Source organism: Microtus oregoni, unplaced genomic scaffold, assembly GCF_018167655.1.
Source record: "Microtus oregoni isolate MIOR12 unplaced genomic scaffold, Mior012 000010F_ref0000083, whole genome shotgun sequence".
NCBI lineage: Eukaryota > Metazoa > Chordata > Mammalia > Rodentia > Cricetidae > Microtus > Microtus oregoni.
The window spans coordinates 36789418-36813404 of NW_024543069.1; the positions used below are offsets into that span (position 1 = coordinate 36789418).

The 23987-nt window shown below is 34.9% G+C and overlaps 1 protein-coding gene across 8 annotated transcripts in view; it reads right to left on the minus strand.

Annotated features, from left to right (window-relative positions):
• Positions 1–23987, minus strand: part of Kiaa1109 (KIAA1109 ortholog) — a 184260-nt gene that overhangs the window by 93610 nt on the left and 66663 nt on the right. For all 8 annotated transcript variants that reach the window (XM_041659586.1, XM_041659591.1, XM_041659589.1 and 5 more), the window contains exons 25-40: positions 22444–22563; positions 20814–21094; positions 19904–20154; positions 19166–19424; positions 17026–17860; positions 14918–14988; positions 14207–14380; positions 10658–10778; positions 9481–9627; positions 7999–8126; positions 7585–7784; positions 5124–5321; positions 4291–4502; positions 1283–1434; positions 695–845; positions 378–530 (exon numbers count right to left, since the gene is read on the minus strand). In XM_041659586.1, coding sequence (XP_041515520.1) covers positions 378–530; positions 695–845; positions 1283–1434; positions 4291–4502; positions 5124–5321; positions 7585–7784; positions 7999–8126; positions 9481–9627; positions 10658–10778; positions 14207–14380; positions 14918–14988; positions 17026–17860; positions 19166–19424; positions 19904–20154; positions 20814–21094; positions 22444–22563 — 3453 coding nt within the window. The remainder of the gene's footprint in view (positions 1–377; positions 531–694; positions 846–1282; positions 1435–4290; positions 4503–5123; positions 5322–7584; positions 7785–7998; positions 8127–9480; positions 9628–10657; positions 10779–14206; positions 14381–14917; positions 14989–17025; positions 17861–19165; positions 19425–19903; positions 20155–20813; positions 21095–22443; positions 22564–23987) is intronic.

The window sequence follows — 23987 nt, forward strand, 5'->3', positions numbered from 1 at the left end:
CTAACCTTCTTAAAGTTTTTCAGAATTCCAACTTTGATCATTTCTCATAATCTATCAAGCTGAGAAATCTTATCCATCTTGACAGCTTCTACTAACACCTTTATATAGGTCACTCTGAGAGTGTCAATCAGAGCACAGATTGCATTTCTAACCAAATGTCTCAACCTGTCCATCAGTACTATTGCTACAGAATAACAGTTTCCTTAAAGCTAGTACTTACCAATCAGGTGCGGTGGCACATGCCTTTAATCCCAACACTCAGGAGGCAGAGAGAGGTGGATCTCTGAGAGTTTGCAGCCAGCCTGCTCTATAAAGCAAGTTTCAGGATCTACACAAAGAAACCCTATGTCAACAAACAAAAAATTTAAAATACTAACCATTGTGGCATCATCAATGATGGAGTAATTTGCTTGGTGGAGGTAGTGGTGTAGAATATTACATAGTAAACATGAAGGATTTTCTTGGAGAAAGCGAGCAACTTTTGTAAGTCTATTGTATTTACTTCTTAAAGGGAAATGTACACTTTTATTCTGAAAACCAAACAAAAACAAAAGACTTAGAATTATAAGAGATCCTAAAATCAAAGATATCTAGTAAATAATAACCTGTAGACCTGGTACCTTCCACTATTATGGAAGTGAATCATTTTCAGTAATCAAGCATGTCTGATACCTTATATGACTAAAAGACACACCTCTAATGCTTCTGTCATTATGCATCCCATAACAGCACAAATTCTCAAGGTTCCCTCAGTCTCTAATTTGTTTAAAGATGACTTGAGTTGATCAATGGGAACAAGCCATGCACCAACAGCTGGGGTTGCAGTACTTAAAAGATTCAGCTGCCTTTTAAAATAAAAAAAAAATTATAAGATCAAACTTTAACAAATTTTCAAACAATCATATATATCTTACGCATTTACTATTATTTTACTCAGGCAATATTTTTCTTTTTAGTCAATAACAAGTTATGAACTTATAAATAAGAAATGGACACTTGGAAAGGGCAAACACGTCTGAAATGAAGAATAAAACAAAAGTTTTCAGACAGCAAGACAAGTAAATACAGCTAAAATACTAGGAAAGAAATTGGGCTAAGTAGAGAACATACAATGTCTAAAGAAAGTATCCAAGGAGAAAGATAGGAACAGTAGCCATTTTAGCACCCACAGAGTATCAGACATGTCAGAAATTATTTCAGTAAGTACATGAAACAGAATATCATGCTGTCTAAAATAAGGACAAACTGTCAATGGACAAAACTACATTTTGAAATTTTTTACCTAGAAAATGCATGTGTAAGAGATCTCACATTGGTGGGAGCTGCAAAACTAAACCAAATTTCTTTAATAGTTAATTTCATGCTACATGAATCTGGAGGTGGTGGCATTAGAGGTAGATCTTTTTTCAAATCATCAGATTCAACTCCTTCATCCTATATCAAAAAAAAAAAAAAAGACAGCAACTTAAATATGTATTGATTCTGCGGAACCACAATATAGGCTTACTAGAACTTTAAACACAAAACTTTTTCATTCATCAGGCTTAACAGGCTACACTTTTACATAAACCCTTGATCTGTGGCTACTGCTCAAAGTAGCCTTCTGCTTAGGATCTCAGCCCAGGTCATCCATCAGGCTTGCAGCAAGACAGCAAATGCCTTTGCTTGCTGAGTCATCTTACTAGACCCCATATACTTTTCTTTGCGAAAGAAATCTAAACCTAGGGTCCTAGATATTCAGGAGGCTGAAACAAGAGAATCTTTTAAAAGCCCAGGATATTAATACTAGTCTAGGCAACATAGACTATCCTGAAAAACAGAAACAAAACAGCAACAACAAAAAGAAACCTCCATGGCTGGGGGAGGCAGCTAAGTGGTATAGTTAACTCTTACAAAGCATGTTACAATATCCTGAACTTAATCCTCAGCATCACAAAACATAATAAATAAATTTGAAACACTGATTTTCTCAAGGAGCTATGAACCAGGCACTTGGGTGTATAAAAATATAGAACCTGACATTTGAACAAAGTAGGGAGACTTGTGCATTATTACTGTAGCAAAGTGCATGGTCAAGTAGACTGAACTGTCTCTGGAGTCATGGCATACTTAAACATCATGCATAAATGTCATGACATGGCTTAGGAGTTCTGTGAAAGAAGCATGGGAAAGTGTTACCACATAATAGAACTAGCAATGAATCAGGGAACAGACAAACACAAGAGGAAGTTGGTGCCACAAATACAACTTCCAGGGAACACCCACATTTGAAGAGAAACAGGAAAAGAAAACACAAAACTTGGATAAATTGTTAGAAAATCCACATAGGTGGGGCTGTGGTGGCACATGCCTTTAATCCCAGCACTTGGGAGGCAGAGGCAAGCAGATCTCTGTGAGTTCGAGGCCAGCCTGATTTACAAGAGCTAGTTCCATGATAGGCTCCAAAGCTACAGAGAAACCCTGTGCGGCGCGGGGGGGGGGGGGGGGGTGAGAAAAAGAAGAAAAAAAAAGAAAAAAAGAAAAGGGAAGGGAAAAAGGAAAAGGAATCCACATAGTACAGGATCTGGGAGAAAGGTCCTTAAAATTCTGTGAAGGGAGGCTGAAGAGCAGTTAAAAGCACCAGTTGGAGGTGGGCTCTGTTTCCAGTCTGGTTCACAACTGTCCTTGCTCCTGTTTATAGGGATCCTAACCCTCTTCTGGTCTTAGTGGGCACCAGGTACACAAGTGATGCACCGATACAAATGCACACAACACTCTCCCACGTAAAATAAAATAGATAAATCTTTAAAAAAATATATGGGAAGTTTTGCAATAGGTGAGAAGGAAAGAACACTGAAATAACTCTTGTTTGGTGCACAGCCACATATGTCTCATTCCCCTCATGAAAACTATAACTCAATCTACCACACAGTTCTGAAGAATAAGATAACTAATTAATTTAAATTTTAATTTATTATTATTGTGTGGGGGTGTGAGTATGAAGTGTAAGTGTGGGTATAAGAGTACCATGGTGCAGATATGGAGATCACAGGACCACTCTGTGGAGTCAGTTTTCTCCTCCTGCTTTTATGAGGTTCAGGAAACCAAATTTTGGTTGCCAATCATGCCACCTAGCAATTGGCTCTACCCGCTGAGCCATCAGGCTGTTCTGGAAATTGATTAACTCTACAACTATGGACCAAACAAATCAGGAGCTGGGTAGATGGCTTGGTGAGCATTTGCCCAGCAAGCCTGACAACCTGGGTTCGGATCATCAGAACATTAAAACAAAAAACACACACCCTCCAGGCAGTACAACATGTCAGTGTCTCTACAGGGGAATGGAGGTGGTGGTGACAGGAGAATCTCAGGGTGCTTCAAGACCAGCCAACCTGGTCTCCACAGCACTGAAGAAACCTGTCTCTGGTAGAAGGTGTCTCTGATCTCCACATGTAGGCTATGACATGCCTATACCCACACACTCACATCTGTTTCTCATACACAGAGAAACACAAAGAATCCTGAGAAAATGGGGTTCAGAGGTGAGTATAACCATGATTACTAGATGCCCACAACCTATTTCTCAATGAAAGGCTGTTTTCTTAAGCTTTTTTTTGTATACTCTCAGAAGTGTATGTATATTTGCATATACATTCACTAAATTCTTGCTTGAACTAGACACTTGAATAAAGTTTTTCATATATGGTACTGTTTCAGTGTTGAAAATTCTATAAAGCCAATGGCATTACTTACAATACTATTACAACTAAAAAAAAAAAAAAGCTAAAAAACTTGCTTGTCCAAGATCATCAAGCAGTTAATGAACCAACCTCCAAAATACAGAATTTTAAATACTTTTGTTGTTATCATATGCAACAATTAAATTCTACTACATTAAAAATACTAAATTGAATATAAGGCATTACTTAAAATGCTATATAAAAAAGCAGATAATAGAAATATTTATTATCTACATAAAATATCACCAATAACAAGTATTAAAATGACTTTTAAAATAATCAAAACCTAATTAATTAATCAAACTTACTTTACTTAAATTCTATAAATTCATTTATTTAACAAAATTTTATTAAATGCATAACATAAACTGAGTATTATGCTAAATAATACTATAATGGTCAGGAATATGCACCATAGGTATATATTCCTATACCTAACTATACTCTAGTCATGGTATATTCAACAAAATGTAACAACTCCCAAAAAGGAAACGACAAGGAGATATGTTCTAGAAATTGATTGCGTAGTTCCCTAATTCCAAACCACTAGTATCATTAGAAATTCACCAACTTGTTCATCTGAGACTGAGTTTCCATTTATGTCAGAGGAAGGACTGGTTCGGTCACATGGAAGGTTATCATCAGAGACATCAGTATTGTAGCCGCTGCCCGTAGGAGAATCAGAAGAATTATTGGATGTCAGCACTCCACCTCTTTCTGTGACATTAGTCTTACCCATAATTCCAAAACTGTTATATAAAACTGCCCCAGACTGTCTTCCTCCTATAAAAATGAAGGAAGTTATCTGTTAGAAAAAGAGCAGATATGTGTTTTACTGCTGCACTACAAAATACCTGTATATAATAACTTCATCAAGACCATGTTTTTCCTCACTAGCCTTTGCTCTTATCTAAGAGAGCTATGTATGACTGCCTCACCAGTATTTCAAGTTATTGTGTAAAGTGAGACTAAACCGAAAGTCTTATTACAACTCAACTTTCCTACTTTAAAGCATTATTCATAACCACATGACTTACTCTCTTCCTTTCCTCCCCTCTTATCTTACATAAGAAACAAGTATAAATAAGTAGTTTTCAGTAAATGAAGAATTTACATAAAATATTTACTTCTTATATGGCAAAGCTCTAAATCCTGCTGTTCTGTGAGGTCCCAAGGTTTAAAAAAGAGGAACTGTCTCTCTAGCTGTGTAAGAAAATATCACTGGTATAACTGGGAGCAATCCACCTCTTGTAAGGAATATCAGGCATCACAATTTTTGCTGTATTATGTTATTCAGGTTGCTACAAGTAACAACGTTAAACACATTTCAGTAATGTGGGACTGAACTGCACCCACTTCAGCAGAACTCAGGATTTAAAAAAAACAAAACAAAAAAAACCTTACCTTTTATAGTTAAATTTTCAAGTCCACATTCAAACATTATCCAGCCCCATTTTTCTTGACTGGGACCTATCCGTGTGACATCTGGGATAGCGTGCTGATCTGTCTCATCTACAAAAGTAAATTCATCCAACTCTTCAAGAGTAAATAAAACTTTGGACTTCTCAAAGGGAATGGCAGTGATGGCACAGGTCCCGATGTCTATTATTGAGAGAGCACAATAAACTATTTTTTTAAAGAAAAAATACAGATATTAATATTTGAGAAGATAAATCACTCACAATTGTTATCCTAAAAAGATGTATTAGTATTCTACAAAGACAGAAAAATAAAACACTTTTTAAAAAATGCCATCTACAATGATGTAAAGAAATTCCAGATTAACAATTAATTTATCAATTTATTTAAAAAAAAATCAGAGTATCCTGTCAACAAAGGTAACAAATTCCTACATAATCCAACTTTGTGGTAAAGTACTTTAAAAAGCTCCATCATTTACAACAAAATTATTTCAATTATGTGGCCTGAGGAAAAGCATTCTTTCCTATTATTTCCTAGGAAAAGTGTAACTTTTACTAAAAGACTGCTTTACACTAACATTTTAAATAATTGTAATGTATTAAACATTGCTATGAATCTATTGCTTACAGATGGAATGAAGTAAAATGTACCCTCATTTCCCAAATTTTTATGATTATTTAATTACTTGCATTTCTATTTAAATCTCTTGAACTTACTTTTAAGTGTGGGTATAAGGTGAGAAACTTATTTAATTTCCTGAATAATCTAACTGCTGTAGATATGAAAGCATACCTAACGGAGAGCACTGCAGTCAGAAACCTACCTCATCTCTCTGTGGCTATCAAATGCCATGAAACTGGGAATTGCTAGCATATGTATAAACATTTACTTTTGTTCAGCATTTTTATGGAAATTCATGACAAGTTTTGTTTGCAATGAGTTTTTATTCCAAATGGTGGGTTTCAAGTTATATAATGTAATGCTTATGTCCTGGCATAACACATAAGTGCAAATTGATCACCACTACAATCTACAGAAATTTTAAAACTCAAACTACTATTTTGCCCCAATTTTGGAACTATCGTTAGCAGGTAGTTATAAAAAAAAAAATCTCTTGAAAGTCTCAGGTCGAATGCTGTAACTTTATACACAAAATGATGAAATAAGCTCTTTGCTGAATACTTTTATGCCAGCTTGATACAAGCTAAAGTCATCTGAGAGGAGGGAACCTCGATTAAGAAAATGTCTCTACAAGCCATGAAGAACAAGCCAGTAAGCATCACTCCTCCACAGCTTCTAAATCAGCTCTCGCCTCCAGGTTCCAGCCCTGTTGAGTGTCCTGTTCTGGCTTCCTTTGATGATGGACTGGGATATCAAAGAGTAAACTAAATAAACCCTTCCTTCCCATGCCTTTTTTCCATTAAAGTATTTCTTTTTTTTTTCTTTTTTCTTTTTTTTGATTTTCGAGACAGGGTTTCTCCGTAGCTTTTGGTTCCTGTCCTGGAACTAGCTCTTGTAGACCAGGCTGGCCTCGAACTCACAGAGATCCGCCTGCCTCTGCCTCCCGAGTGCTGGGATTAAAGGTGTGCGCCACCACTGCCCGGCTTCATTAAAGTATTTCACTGCGGTCACAGAAACCCTAACTAAGACAAACCCTGAGACAGGAAGAACAGTTACACTGACCTAGAACACAGCCAGGAATCATGACACCTACAGAACCCACAAGAAAGGGAACAGATTGATAAAACTATTTGTTCATTTGGGATTGGTTGTATGACCAACATACAAATTTTGGGAGACTAACAAACAAAATTTTTGAAATTCAATCTGATATTCTGAGATTTTTTAAAATTTCTAAAATTAAAAAAAAATCACATAAAACCCACCAAAGCCGGGCGGTGGTGGCTCACGCCTTTAATCCCAGCACTCGGGAGGCAAAGGCAGGCAGATCTCTGGGAGTTCGAGGCCAGCCTGGTCTACAAGAGCTAGTTACGGGACCGGCACCAAAGCTACAGAGAAACCCTGTCTCAAAAAACAAAAAACAACAACAACAAAAAAACCCCACCAAAATGGTATGTAAAAGCTCTACTTTTCTCTTTCAGTTTTCTAGGGATATTAAGAAAAAACTCACTCTAGATTAATATTATGATTAGTTCCTTTTAATAATCCTCACAATTTTAATTTTTAAAAAGCCCGATGTATGATGTTCTCTGTTCTATGAGCAAGAAACAGAAATTAAAAGAAAAAAATTTCTAATTGAAGTCCTAAAACTTACTTTGCTTTCCACTCTGCACACAATATAAGTATTTAAATACCTCATATGTAGAAGCACCTTTCTCTTCCTTACAAAATCAAATTGTTGCACTATTCATAGGAAAATATTTTATTTTCGAAAATGACACATTTACAAATGCCAAAGAAACACAAATATTTTGAAGCCTACCTGTAGTATCAAGACCTCTAAGTTGCCCATGGACTCGATGGATATTCAACTTGGCAGCAATTTCCTTGCCTTTCTCTGCTCCAGCATTTGATCTAAGTGACCCAGATGACTGTGGCTGCATCTTGCTGGCATGAACATATCTATCAAAATTTGATGTTTTACTAGGGTCTACATTATTTGAAGTCTCTTCAACCACACCTCTTAATGAAAACAGAAAAAACACAATGGTTAACATTTAGATAATATAGTCCAATAAAAACATTTAACTAAGTTGTTTAAAAAGAACACTGTCTAAATTAAACCAATAATATTATTACCTAAGTGTTTCTTAAAAATAATTATGATCAATTAAGAAAATTAATGTTTTTAACATCCAACAAAAAATCATGGCTTACATTATTAAAATCTTTTTACCTGTTCATACGAACTTGTGTAGCAATTCTGTCAAAACACAAAGCCACCAGGGAAACATGAGTCACACTTCTACTAGGAACTGAGGCTGGAGATTCTTCCACTGAGGCTTGTAACAAGCATAAGTTAACCTAACACACAAATGTCATACATTTCAGAATTGAAAAGTTACAAAGCATACTTTATACCTAAATCACAAATAAAAATAAAAAAGAACCTAATAATAATATATAGACATATCTGAGGGTAATGAAGAAAAAACTTCTAAGTTCTCAAAACAGCCATAATTCCTGCTAAGATATGTTCACTAGTGCAAACAATAGTGGCAAAAACGTTATGCAAGTAATCAACACTTTCTGATTGAATTTAAGGCCTGATCTTGATAGAATTCATTTCTGGATTATTAACTGGACCAAGAACCAGTGGCTAAGTAGGTCATAGAATCTGGGGAAAATCTACGAATATTGTTCTGCTAAATGGACACATTATTAATAACTTTTTTCCCAAGAATGTCTATACTCATACATACATTAGTGCATCCCTCAACACTCATTAAAGAAGCTGTTTCTCTCTCTTTTATTAGTATCGAGTTTTGATTGTATTCTTCTTATTTCCTTCTCTACCAACCCAATTTTGTATCTTTTTTTTTTTTTTAAGATCCTTCAAGACCAGTCTATGCTGCCCAAATATTTGTGGGTAAGTATTTTCCCATTGGAGTGTGGTTGACTACGCTTTTAAAGAAAAATACAGATACGTTTCTTTTTGTAGTACATGGCAATAAAGAAACTCACAATTTGTCAACATGTAGGGAGTTAGAGTACTCATACAGAAATAGAACATTTATGTCTCTCCCTCATCCTCAAGTCTCAGGAATCAGTGAGTAAAAAGAGGAGAGATGTTAAGAGCCAAAAGTGGTGGATAACTTCTGTGAAACTTTATTTTAGATATGAGCAGACATTGCACAAAACTAACAAAGGATATGACTTTATGCACAAGACAAGCTAACCCTAGCATTTATGATACTGGCAGGTACTCTGCACACTACTGGAGAAAGGCAATCATCAATATTTCTAGGCAACTTACAACAATGATATGCCTGCAAGATGAATTGTTGCAATGGTGGTACAAATGTTATGGGAGTAACACATCACTTTCTCATTGAATTTAAAGTCTACTCCATGAGACTGAACCCATACCAACTAATGTTAACAATACCAAGAACCTGATCTAGATAAGGACTACTAGACAGACAGACTACTAGATAAGGACTAGTCATGGAACTATGAGAAAACCCTATTATTCTAAGAGTTTGCTATAGTAAGCTACTTATAATATAGTAAATTTACATTAGATCATCAAGGAAAAGGAATATATTATTTGATACTGCAAAGTATTTGACTAATATTCCCTTTGAAAGTAAAAGATAAAACGTATCAAATATGCTTTCCTATATCAGGGAAATGTTTCTGAAAAGCTTAATATTACCTTTGGTATGCTCACATTAGCCTGCAGACCTTTAATTGTCACATTATCTTGCTTTGTTGTAACATTTGTCTGAATTTGTCCCTGGTTAGTTGTTCCTATCACAGGTTGCTCAGTTTTTGTTCCTCGAACATCTTGCTTAGGGGACAACTGAAAGGATTGAGTAGAAATTATTCTCCAGACATTTCGTAGGTTATACAGGATCCACACCACCATGTGTATTCATATATTGTTACACTTCCCCAGTCTACATGACATCGACTATCCTAAAACACAATCTTGAAATTCAAGCAAAAGCTGGCAAATAGACCAGCTTGTCATTCTGAAAAAATACTATACAATAAATTAAATCCATCTATGGAGAAACAAAGATGGCAATAGTATATATTTATAATGTTATTACTATTATTATTATTATTAATTTTAGGCAAACTGAACTCTACAGTCTTGAAGGCTGACTTTATTTCTGCCAACTGGCTCCTTATTGACAGGGAATAATTCAAATTTCCTTTTGTAATACTGATCTTACTGCTCTACCCTAACTAACTGAATGTAGCACATGAAGGCCAACATAGCATGAGTAATAATGAGTTCGCCAGAAATACTCAGGCTCACTTTCACATCTACTTGGTACTAATCCACATGTGATATAGAATTATCAAAGAGCACCACACTGTGACTGCTAAGCAACTGGTGTCAGAGCCAGAATAACAGCAAAAGTGTCACAGGAGAGAGTGTTACTCAATTCACTGAGGTGAACAAGAAACAACATAAAAATAAAAGGAAGTTAGAAACATGTGTACTTTTGGTTCTTAAAACACTAAAATATTAATGCTAAAGAATGTTTACCACAGGGATGGAGAAATGTTCAGCATTTATGGACATATACTGATCTTTCTGAGTATCACAAATTTAAAACAAAATAAATCTTAAAAATGTTTTCACCACTTAAGGACAAGGCTTGCTTAAAAATATTCAGAACTAAGCTACTTTCAAAATAAAAGAAAAAAATAAAGCTATGATTTTTAAGTAGTACTACTTAATCCACAGTAGTTATTTGTGGTACATTTCAATTGAACTTATTGATAAAATTTGAAACATTCAAGTTTTTCAAGTTGGCATATTCTGACACATGGTGAATATTCAATTTGTTATGCCCATTGAATCAAAAACTTCTTACATTTTCTGAGAATGTAGTCTTACTATTTTGGACAGCTTCTCTAAGGACTTTGGTGTGAAGATCATCTACAATTGCAGCTGGGTGCCGGGTACTAGCACAGTGAACCATAGCTTCAATATATCTGATGAAAGAAAAAGAACAATGAAAAATTAAAATTTCATTTACTATTATACCAGGCAGTGAAACTTACCATCATCTGAATATTTACAGTTCTTCAATACAGAAATGCAAAATCCTCAATTATACCTTCAGAAATTTTACAGGGAAAATGTTACTGAAATTTTTAGACCTACCATCAATCCCAAAACCCTGAGATTGGGCAGGAACATCTGCCCCCACCACAAACAACGTTCAACATTTTCTACAGACTTCCACCTTACACTAATATCTGAAACTTGGTTTTTTAATTTATTCTTGCCTGATATTTAAAAAACATTAGGATTGTACATACTAACAAGTTACTGTCTAGATACTATGAGTCTCATTTATTAAAGGAGAAAACTTTAAAAATCCCTTCTTCTGTGCACATCAGAGCTTCTAACTAGTACCAGTCAATCAACATTCCTCTGCCCTTTCTCTCTCCAACTGGAATTTCGTAATCACTATTCTACCATTAAAAGACTAAACTGTTTCAGATTCATATGAAGTAATACATGTAAAATTTGTCTCTGCCTGGCTTATTTGATTTAACCTATTGACATTCAGTTCCATTTACATTGTCACAAATTACAGAATTCAATTGTCTTATGGCTAAACACCATTCCATAATGCAAATTAACAAATGCTGTCAGTTAGTGGATATGGGTCATTTCCATTCTTAGTTACTGTAAAGAGTGTTAGTGCACATGGAGGGAAGATGTTTCTTCAACATACTACTTTCGTTTTCTTTGCATATATACCCACTAATCGGGTTGCTGAATCATAGCAGTGTTGTCTTTTGCTTGTGAGGAACCTCAATATAGAGATGTATTAACCTACATTTCCATAAACAATGTACAACAGTCCCTTTTCCTTTTTATAATGGTCATTCTTGCTGGGGTGAGGCAATATCTCACTATAGTTTTAATTGGCATTTCCTCAGGGATTAGTAATTTTTTCATATATCTGTTGGCATTTATACATCAATGCTGAGAAATGTCTACCTAGGTCTACTATCTATATTTATTTTTTATTTAATTTTTTAAGATATTGCTAATAGATTTTTGGTATTCCTAATATATTCTAAATATCCACCCTTTGTCAGATGTTTGATTTATAAATATCTTCTCCAATTCTGTGAACTGTATCATGTCTGCTAAAACTTTTAATTTGTTATAATACCATTTATCTATTTTATTTATTTATTTTGCTGCTATAATTTCACCCCCACCTCCACACAACCCCCACAAGTGAAGAATTCTTGTACATTTTAATGTCCTAAAGTCAATCCACTGTCCATTTTGTGTGGGGAGAGGGGTAGTTTAATATTACTGGTATTCTACTTAGGTTGTTAATACATTCTGAGTCAGTATTTTTGTTTTCTGAGACAGGATCTTGGTTTGTAGTTACCCATGTTGGCATCGAGCTCATGATTCTCCTTCAGCCTCCCAAGTGCTGTGCACAAAAACATGTGCCACCATGTCTTTGAGTTATTTTTAAACCAGTAAGTCTTTTAGAATCTCCTAGACAATTTCCTATATTCTTCATTAATATGATACTTTACAAGAATCTTGACAATTTATCAGAGAATACTATGTACTCCAGTAAAAGGAGTATTTTCATGAGAACTGGTCCTGAGTCTCTTCTGAACTTCTTTATTTTCCACACAATTTGCATTCTATTTTGTTTCACTTTGGCTTTTACTTGTGTCAATTTTATCTCCTTAAATAGACTACACACACCTTGCAGCACACAATAATTATTATTTTCCTTTTAGCTCTTCAATTAACAAGGAAGAATATGAAATGATTACTTCACAGGCATTTGATCGTTTTATGTTTGTTAGTCCAAATTTAAAAGACAAAATATATTGTAACTATTATAACAATGCCAATATATTTACCTTGTATTTTTACTGAAAACAACTAGTTAATAAACTCTTTTTTTTTAAAAAATGTCTGAGATATTTATTTATTATACATATTATTGACGTATTATTTTTTTAACAAATTGAGACTAACTTGACATCAAGACAAAAGATTAACAAGGCATTTTTCACTTAAAATATGTGAGAATTTGATTCATGAAATGAATACTTATATCATTTCTACTCCTGTCTGAACCCCTTTCAATTCGTCCCTTGTCCACTAACAAACCCTCACAAATTCATGACCTCCTCTTTAATTATTATTGCGCTCTCTCTCTCTCTCTCTCTCTCTCTCTCCCTGTGTGTATGTGTGTGTGTGTGTGTGTGTGTGTGTGTGTGTACAGGTTTTATATAACCAACAGAGCCCATTTAGTGTTGATCATATGTACCTGTGTTTAGAGCTAACAAATTGAGATTAGATAATCTATCAGGAAACTAGAGGTCCCTAGAGAAAACAACTCCTCCTTCTTTTGGCATCCATTGATTGTTGTTCATCTGTGGGTGGTGCATTCTGACTTCTCCCCCATCCACACTGGCAAGTCACTGTCTTTTATGATCAGGTATTGTTTGGTGACCATATCATTGAAGTTCCATAAGTACAGTTTTCATACATATAGAAGACACTATAACAGCAGGTGTCCTTGTCCACTATAACAGCAGGTATTCTTGTCCTCTGACTCTTTCAATCTTTTTGCGCCCTTTCCCTCAATTTTTATCTGAGTTTTAGGTGTAGCAGTTACATTGTAGACATATCAATCACATTCACTTATTTTCTATATTTTAACCAGTTGTGAACTTCTGTAATAGACTCTATCTCTTGTAAAAGAAGCTTCTTTGACAAAAAGTATGAACTACATGTATCTATGAGTATAAAAGTAAGTGTTTTAAAAAGAGCTAGAAACTATATTGGTTTAGGAAAATGGCAGCAATAGGTTATTCTCTAGAAACTATGATCTCTCTGCAGACACAGTATAGAGTCATCTGTATCTCCTTTATTAGGTTTAGTCCTAGATACTTTTTAAGAGTGTTATAGATGGGGCTGATTCTATGATTTTCTCAGCATGTTTGTTATTGGTCTATAGAAAGACTACTGATTAAGTTGATTTTGTACCCTGTTACTTTGTTGAATGGGTTGATCATTTTTAGAAGTTTTCTGGTAGAATTTATGGCATCTCTTCTGTAAAAAGTGGTGAAAATGGTGCTACTCCATTGTAAAGCCTATTAATTGATCACAACAATGACTAAATTGGAATACTAATTGCAGTGGTTTAGTACTGGCAATTTTAACTTGGTGATAGCCAACAACTGTCAAGTTGGTTGTCAGGTAAATCTAATAGGAGGAAATTTATGCCTGAGATTATAAACCTAGCCAAATATCTGTGTCTGCATAGTTAATAAACTCTTAAATGAACACTACCACATTTTCACATATCGTGTAAAATATGTCACTTTATAAAGCAGTAATTCTATTTTTAGACAAATACCTGTCTAAGGCTTCAGCCACCAGTGGAGTCAGAACAACATCAACAGTTCCTTTTACTTCAACAATGGCTGTTGTCTTGGTCTGAGCAACAGGCTGGTCCAGGGTCCACTCTTCTGTTAATGTTCCATCATCTGTATTATCAACAATTTTCTTGTCTAATGGAGTATATGGTGTGCTATACAGTTTAACCAGAAAAGCAAATATTTAAAAGAATATAAACAAGTTGGAACTTCTTTAAAGTACATAAACATTTAAAATACATTTATTTCAATGAAAAAACTCTCACAGACTAATATTTCACATCTCAAAAGCAGGCCAAATGAGGTACTTTTTAAAATGCAAAATGGCCAAAGATGCCAATTATATCACATGACAAAAAATATTTTTATATATTTATTTACTTGATAGTCCTGTCCTAAAATGTGCAAACATATTTATCTACTCCACACAAAAAAATACTGGAGTAATTTATTCTTAAAGTAGGCTTAAAATCAAGGACAAAATGGTTATTACTCAGAATAAACTCTACTAATCTCATAATCAAGAAGGACTATGACTCTGAGCTTTAAAAATGCAATTTTAAGGCACCTCTACTCCTAGCTGCTTGAAGACTAAGGCAGAAAGATTCCTTTAGTCCCCGAATTCTAGGTCATGCTGGATAACATAGTAAGATGCTGTGTCTAAAAATTAAAATAAGACAAAAAAATCTTACTTTGAAGTTGATCCTGAAAGTTGCATCCCTCTGTCTAGCAAGGAATTAGCAGTGAGTCCCTGTTTGATGACCTAGAATAGAATAAAATATTGTTTATAGTCTAAAATTTTAATTATTTCTTCTTATGATAAGCAATATTTGTGAATATTCAAAGTAACCTGCTATTGTAATCTTAACATATTCAATATAAATATTTACAGAAAATATTTAATGGGTAACTGTAGACGGAAGTTTCTGTCCTGCCTGTTACCACAGCCGTTCAGTTCCAACAAAATACAAAGACACTTATATTAATTAGAAACTGTTTGTCCTATTAGTTTAGGCTTATTATTAACTAGCTCTTACAACTTAAATTAATTCATAATTCTTATGTATGTTTAGCCATGTGGCTTGGTACCATTTCTCAGTGCAGCATTTCCATCTTGCTTCCTCTGCATCTGGGTGGCATCTGCAAACTGAGCTTTTCCTCTTCCCAGAAGTCTCCTAGTCTGGTCGCCCCACCTATACTTCCTGCTTGGCTACTGGCCAATCAATGTTTTATTAAACCAATAGGAGTGACAAATCTTTATAGGGTACAACAGCAGGTAACTTTGTACTTTATTAAGTGACAGAGTTGTGAGGGTGGAATGAGAATGACAGATGACTGAAACAGGAATTTCAAATGTCTTTCCTCTGTGAGTTCTTTTTTAAACTGAGTTAGTTCTTTCTGAAGCTGATTTCAGTTTTCTCCTAGTATAACTGCAAGACACAATGAAACATCAACCACACAATGAAAGTCTAGATGACCATTGTCTTTGCCTCTAATCCAGAGGCCCTAAGTCTGATTCTCATCCTCAATGATTCCTCCTTCTTCAATTTTCAGTTAAAATTCTACGCCCTGGGCTGGGGAAAATGGTTCAATGGAAAAATACTTGCTGCGTGATCTGAGTTTGTGTCCCTAGCACCCATGTAATAAGATGGGCATGGAAGCTTGTGCCTACATAGCCCTAATGATGAGTGTAGTGGAAGACAGGCAGATCCTGGGATTTCAATGGCCAACTAGTCTATCCAAAAAGGCAATCTCCAAGTTCAGTGAGACATCTACCCTCAAAAATAAGATGGAGAAAAATGTAATACACACATACACACACAAAAACGATTACCAAACACTGTTCATTAGGTCCACAGACTTTATATACCTTTAACATCATAAAACTTTGTCTTATTGTACATTGTTTAAAGATAAGAATTTTCATACTGACTATTATGACTAAATATATTTTGAAATGTTTCTGACTTTTCTAAAATCATTTAAGAAACCACATTCACACTAAATTATAATAGTTCAATCATTAACTGAGTTGAACTGGAAATACCAGAAAAAGCTATGGACCAATAGAAAATTACTTCAAATCATATTCAAATAATTCCAAAATCTTATTTTTTAAATATCTTTTTAATTATGTGTATATCTATGACTGTGTATGTATGCATGAGTAAGGTGACTGTGAAGGACAAAAGAGACCTGAATCCCCAAGAGCTGGAGTTACAGGTGGTTGTGAGTCAACCATGGGTGCTGAAAAGAGAAATTTAGTCCTCTGGAAGAATATTATGCACTCTTAACCACTAAACCAGCTCTCTAGGCTCCAAAATCTTTTGTTATTTTGGTTTTTCGAGACAGAGTTTCTTTGTAGCTTTGGAGCCTATCCTGGAACTAGCTCTTGTAGACCAGGCTGGCCTCAAACTCAAAGAGATCTGCCTGCCTCTATCTCCTGAGTGCTGAAATTAAAGGTATGTGTCACCATCACCCAGCCCAAATTCTTATTTTTAAAACACAGGAAATGTATAAACTCACAGAGGAGATTTGATCCTAATCTTAGGATTACTGGAAATGTAGATTAGCCTACATGTTAATTTACTACATTAACAATATAAAATCTTAAGCCATCTTCAATTCAATTCATTTAAATTTATAATACTCATAAAAAAAACCTGTAACCTAACTGTTAAACAGAGTTAACATTTGCAACAGAAAGTCTATATTTTAGAAAGATAGCTAAAATGACTTAGTAGTTCTGAAAACTTTACTATTTAAGTATGTTAATAGGAAATAATGATTTGATTTGTACCTTAAATGTTGGAACAGAAAGTTGTTCAAATGATGATGAGCTCTCTTCACTGGTTGGAGTATCTAGGTCAAGGGGGCGATGCAATGAGGACTTGGAGGTTCTTTTGTTGGTAGGATGTTTAACAGACCAGTTAATTACCTGAAACTGAGTAAGGTAAGTCTGATAGCAACTCATCACAGGCTGTTGAGACGTGATCTGCTCAGTCTCTCCTGTTTTCTCACCTTCCACAATGTACAGATGTTCTATGACTTCATCTTCACCACCTAATGCAGAAACAAAGGAAGCCTGGGAAGGGTGAGTTTTGAATGGAAGAGTTCGAGGATCTGTAATGCTTTCTCCATGGACAGTAAGTGGTCCTTCTACACTGTGATATATAGAACCCCTACTGTAGTCAATCTGTTGCATTTGCTTTTTCTTCTTTTTTCTACCAGGGTAAGTTCCAGGACCTTCATCACTGCTAATGGGCTCAAACTCTTCAGCTGCAGAGAAGTAGGCTTCACTATCAGCCATTGACATACTGGAATCCATTGACCGATACTGATGAAATGAATTAGAGTCAGCTGATGGTGTGTATGGGAATGAACCAAAACTTCTCTGTTTTGGTGAGTCCAGCACATTCTCATCACTTCGAGAGACATCACTACTAAACTGGACTCCAACTGTAACAGGCTGTTTGTCTCCATAAAAAGCAGCAGTGAGGCTCTTAGTACTACCAAGTCGGGTAGAACACACAGAGGCTTGACGCTTCAAAGGAGATCTAAGAGGAGACTGTCCTACTGACTTGTCTTGGTTGTTAGGAGATACAGGACTGGTTCCTGAAATTTCTGTAGGAATACTAAAACAGAGAGGAAAACTGTTTTGATTTTCAGCCCACAAACAATTTAAACATAAAGTACTTATAAAATCAATTTAGTAATTTAGTAAAAAGTTACAAATAAAAGAAAATCTAGAATTATACATTAAAATATTGATTTAAAACAGCAAAACATTACGTGAGTTCATATTCCCCATAAAGCTAAAAAGAAAAAAAATAGAACCATAAAACCAAAACAAAACATCTTAAAAATTTAAAGAAGACAAGGAACAATAGCACATTTATAGGGTTTTTTTTTCTTCCCACATCTTCTAAAAGCTTATCCAGCAATATACACTTAACAGTGTTGTTAAAGTCAAGGGAAAGACTGAGGACTAGAGAGATGGGTCAGGGTTTAAGAGTGCTTTCTGCTCTTGCAGAAGACCTGGCACCCCCTTGAGAGCTAACAACTGCCTGTGACTCAAGTTTCGGAGGACTTTGTACCCTTTTCTGAACTCCAGAGGCTACTACACAGATGGGTACAAACAGACTCACACAGGCAAACATATACACATACATACATACATATATTTACATACACACACACACACACACACACACCTACCCAACTTTATCAGCTGTATTCCTCTAGAGTAGTGGTTCTCAACCTGTGGGTCGCAAACCATTCGAAAGCCTCTATCTCCAAAATATTTACATTATGATTCGTAACAGTAGCAAAATTATAGTTAAGTAGAAATAAAAATAATTTTATGGTTGAGGGTCACCACAGCATGAGGAACTATATTAAAGGGTCACAGCATCAAGAAGCTTGAGAACCACTGCTCTAAAAAGCTGTACTAAAACAATCATTTTAATGACTCTGAACCGAAGGTCTCTATGAAGCATCCAAACAGAAATATCAAGGTACCTAGGCTGGAGGGACAAAGATTTTTACTATAGTTTTTACATTTGAAAGATGTCAAGCAAGGATAATTCAAAAGAAGGAGTGTTCAACTGTTAATATGATAAGAAGATCAAAAATTTGATAAATTAATTTGATAAGTTCAAAAAATGTTCAACAAATAAGAAGGACAGTATATGAATAATAACAAAAATTCACTGAGTGGTAGAATAAGAAATATTTTCATTATAAATACATCATTGCATTTTCTAAGACTTGCAAAGAAAATATTAATTTTCTTTTGAAAGACAAACTGACATAAATATATGTTCAAGAAATAAAATATAAAATGAGTGTGTGGCGAGGAAAGAAGTTTCTTGTGTTAGTATTTTTAAGTAATTATAATCCAGTCATCATCAAATTTCTAAGTCTATCTGAATACTAACCTTGCTTGGCCATCATCTCTTTTGGTACCATGTAAGAAATCTTTCTGAACCAAGTGGTCATCAGCAACAGAAGAGGGGCTTTCCTTCTCACCAGCCAGTAAGGGCTGCACAGCACTTGAGCTGCTATTCTCCTCTGAGGAAGAGGATGAACTGTGGGACCGTAAGGGCACCTGAAGACTAAGGTGCTGAGCTTTCCTCTCGACTTCTATTCCCACTGATTTGTTTTCCCATTCCTTCCTCTTCGTACCATTCACATTTCCTAAACAAATAAAATGTGGACTAAATGACTGCAAACATTTTTGAAGGAATATACGAAAAATATAGCAATTTACTATAACTACATTTTAAAATATTGTTCTTTTTTAAAAAGCACAAGTGTTTAACTTCACATAGCAACATGTTACACATTACAAAAAGTTGTCTACAAAATTCTGGATCCACAGTCTATAATACGTAAATTTTAGTTTTTTCTTCTTTAATCTTCACAGGAAAAGCTGCCCATTATCATTTTCAACTGTAGAAGTCTGAATAGTACACCTACTTTGACCCTACGTCAACACCCTCAATAAAAGAAATACTACATTTTTCTGGCTTTGAATAATGAATATAGATTATTTTAACCCCTATCTGTAACAGTACTCAAAAGAATCAATTATATTGAATAAAGTAGCAGCACTCTCTCAGAATGGCACAGTGACAGAAAAGGTCAGCTCCAGATAAACAATACATTTTTATTACCATCTACAGTTTTAGGGATTTCTTTAGTAATGATCCACTCTCCAGGGTGCAGCAAAGACTGGCCATAATGCATATCAGATTCCGCAGTTATGTTTGAAAATGCAGAGCTACTGGAAGGTGTCAGCTCTTCGAATTTGAAGAAATCTAGGCCAGTTACTGTGCCACCAAAGAATCTGCAACCACCAAGACAGCCACACTTGTTTCTGCACTTCTTATTCTTTAAGGTGTCATCTGGCCACAAAAACCACAACCTAAACAGAACCCAAAATAAAACAACATAGAAGAAACCTCATTAACAAATAAAAAAGATAAAATAAAAATGGCACATTAACTGTTAATATATATGAAAGTCAAAGTAAATACAAGTAATCACTTAGTAGTGCAGTATATCTTTTTAATCAATCTACCTTTCAAAACAGAACACAGCTGTATAACAGCAAGAAAAATGAAAATAAGAATAACAAGAGGCTCCGGCAATTGTTTTAAAAGGTATAATCATTCCTTAAAAGCTAATGAAACCACGTGTAAGTGTTCTTACTCAGCCCTGAAATTTTGAAGAACTGCCAAAAGATTTTTCTGCAGTACATAATGGTGTGATGGCTTCTAGAGATGAAAAACAAAAAAAGAGTGAAAAAAAAAGAGTGTCTCATAAAATATTATCTGGAAACCATAATTTAAAGTGTACCCATGTTAAAATACATAGTATAGATTTCCAAAACCACACCATCACTACAGAACCTCAAATTATTTATCAGGTCTTTGTGCATTAACCAAGGTATAGGAGCAAAATCACAGTAAGTGTTTATTTAAAATATTTTAATCTACTCAAACTGTACGATTTTCTTTAAAATTATCAAGTAATTTTCAATGGAAGATAATACCACCACTCTTTAAAAAGACTTTCACCCACCTTTTAGTTCTGGCATCGTGAGTTTCCAAGAAATGTCTTTGTGCCTCATGTTTAGAATGGTGATCAGCAGCTAGTGCAATATCAACTGTTATAAGACCTAAGTTGGCTGACCCAGCTTCCAGCCAGTAGGCTCTCCGTAGCACTGCTGGCTGAAGTCCAATTCTGCAGTTATTTAATTGTTCAATATACTGTCTCACTTGAAAGTCCTGAATTGCAGCACTTATTCCTTCCCCAACTGACTGGTTGTGGAGGTTACAATTTGCAACCCGAATTGCACCCATCTAAAGTTAAATTAGAAAATGAAACAAAGCTGTAATTTCAGTATTTTTAAGTATCTTAGCATAAACTACAGAACTGGTGACTACTTTAAAAAAAGTAAAAGGCAGGTGGAAGAAACTGAAAGAATAAGGGAGAAAGGGGGAAATTAGCAAAGGAAAAGAAAGGAAGGAAATAAGGGTACAATTCAATAATATATGAAAAGTAGACATGCAATAAAAAAATTAGCAGGAAGGGTTGGTGAGGTGGCTTAGTGGGTAAGGGAGTTTACCACCAATTATGACCACCTGAGCTGAAACCCCACAACCAAATGATAGAAAGAACTAAATCCTATAAACTGTCCTCCAATTTTCAACACAAGCACCTCGGCATTGAGCAGGTAGATACACCCCAGAACGCACACTAAACAGATTTTTAAAATGTAAGAAAAAAAATCTATTTAAAGCAGGGCTGGCAAGAATGGCAAAGTGGGGAAGGAACACAGGCTGGCAGGCCTGGAGTTGGGTCCCAGAACCCGTATGGTCAAAGGAGAGAACTAACTCCTAAGAGTTTTCCTCTGACCTACCTATACACATCTAAATAGGTAAATGGTTTCTAAAGAGCAGATGCACACAGAGGAGCATAACTACAAAGGAATAAGAGAAGACTAAGTATTGAGAGTATTAAATAATAATGAAACCCCAGGAACATAGCAGGACTTTATTTTAAAAAGTAAAAGCAATTCATAAAGCAGAGGGGATAAGCAAATGCTTTTAGACGCCAAAGAGGAAGTATAAAAGGCTAAAAACAACAGGTATTCAAAACAAAAACGTTTTATAATTATTTACTGAGTGAGTGGGAAAGGGAGAGGGTGAGAGTGAAGGAAGGAGGGAGGACACACTACTACCGCATGTTGTGGAATACACATGAAGTCTGAAGACAACTTCATGGACGTTGGTTCTCTCTTCCTACCATGCTAAGGCAAGATCTCTCTTATTTCTGCTACTACTCTGCAATTCTAACTGGCCTGCAAGCTTCTGGGCAGTCCTATCTCTGCCTCCTACTTTACCATAGGCATACTGAGAGCACAGTCGTGTGCCACAGCATTCAGCTTATTAAGTGATTCAAAGTATTGTCTTTCTAAAAAATACATACCATGGGTATAAATACAACCTGCTATTTGAATCAATGTTACAGTAATTCAGAGGCAGAAAATGGTAAGTACACTAACAGAAACAATACTTCAAGAGAACATAAAGAAAAAAGTATGAATAGCCTATGAGATGACACAGTCCTAATATTTCAAGAGATGGAAACTTGGTTTAGTAAAAAGAAAAAGAAAAATAATTACCCTGGCTAAGAAACAAATGGTTACCTTTATATTTGTAGCACAACCATGTTCCACAATATAAATATCAGCTCCATCTACTGCTAAACGAGTCATGGTGTATTTTAAATCATCTGATGTTGGACAAGGCCCAGGAATACAACTCAACTAAAATTTTAAAAAAGGTAGTCCAACTATTAATTCATTATTTTGACAGCAGGTAAATCTCATTATTTAAGTAAAATTCTTGTTACATGTTAATTTCTTAATTAAGTTTCATTCTTCTATAAGGATAACTGAAATGGTAAAATATCAAATTAACCAAGTAAAAATCCAGCCTTATGTAACCATGTACAAATTTCAAAAGTGGCAAATTTCTCAATCTCGCTCTTTCTCTGACTACATTATATGTATGTATATATTATACACAGTATATACTATATTATATATATAGTACTTACTATTGAGACTCAAAATGTATCAGAGTAAACTGATGAAATAAACACATCACAAGGTCATATAAAGCCACGCAACACTTTACTAGTATAAGTTTTCTGGTATAAGATTTCCATATAAAAATCACATGCACAGGCACACATGTCACATATCCATATTTTCTTACCATGCATGAAAAAATAAACTTTGAATATTTTCATACTTAAGATAATACACACAAACCAAAAAGCATGTGAGGCATACTGGTAGCACAGCCAAAAGAGGCATATCAGTAGTTGTATAAGGGCAAGAGCTGACTGAAATAAAAAACAAATTTTCTAAGGTATAAAATGTCCTGTATCTGCACAGGTGGTAAAAACTACACACATATATACAACATTTGTAAAGCTTACATTGTACAACTTAAAGAGTGAATATAACACACGTAAATTATGGCTCAATAAACCTGATTAATAAAAACTTTAATAACACAAACACTTTGCTGTTTGATTTTTGTGGGGCAATGCTGCTTTTATAACATAAAATTTTAGTGATTCATAAATACAATTTACATGGTAAAAGAACATAAAGGGAAGCACTATTAGAAAAAGAAATATTTAGTTATTAACATCTTATCTGCCACAAAACTATGGTTATTTTCCTTGTTTGAAACTGCCATGATTTCTCAGTTTTCTGAAGTGTGTATATTTCCAAAACCAGGAGCACATGGCTCTTTCAAACTCACACAGGGCGTGTAATGACATAACACTAAAAAAAGTGTGTATTTTACTGTCACCATAAACAGTCTGTAGAGGCTCCTATCTACACCTTATAACCCTTGTGGAGATACTAATATAACCTTAACTGAAGGCAACACAGTATTCTGAAGAGAACACGCAATCTGGGGTGTTAGATATTGACAAATGCCCATACTAAAAGTATGTTTGGGGATACTGTGTGAATCGAGTTACATAAGGCATTTACTTGGTCTTATTGCTTCAATTTCAAAATATATATATGCACAGCTAAACTACAGATGGATAGTACCATAGTGCAATGGGATATGAATCTTAAGAGTAAAAATGCAAAGTAATAAATTCTGTTTTCATGTGACCTCATTCTAGATACAACTAAAAAGCCATAAATTTACAAAATCA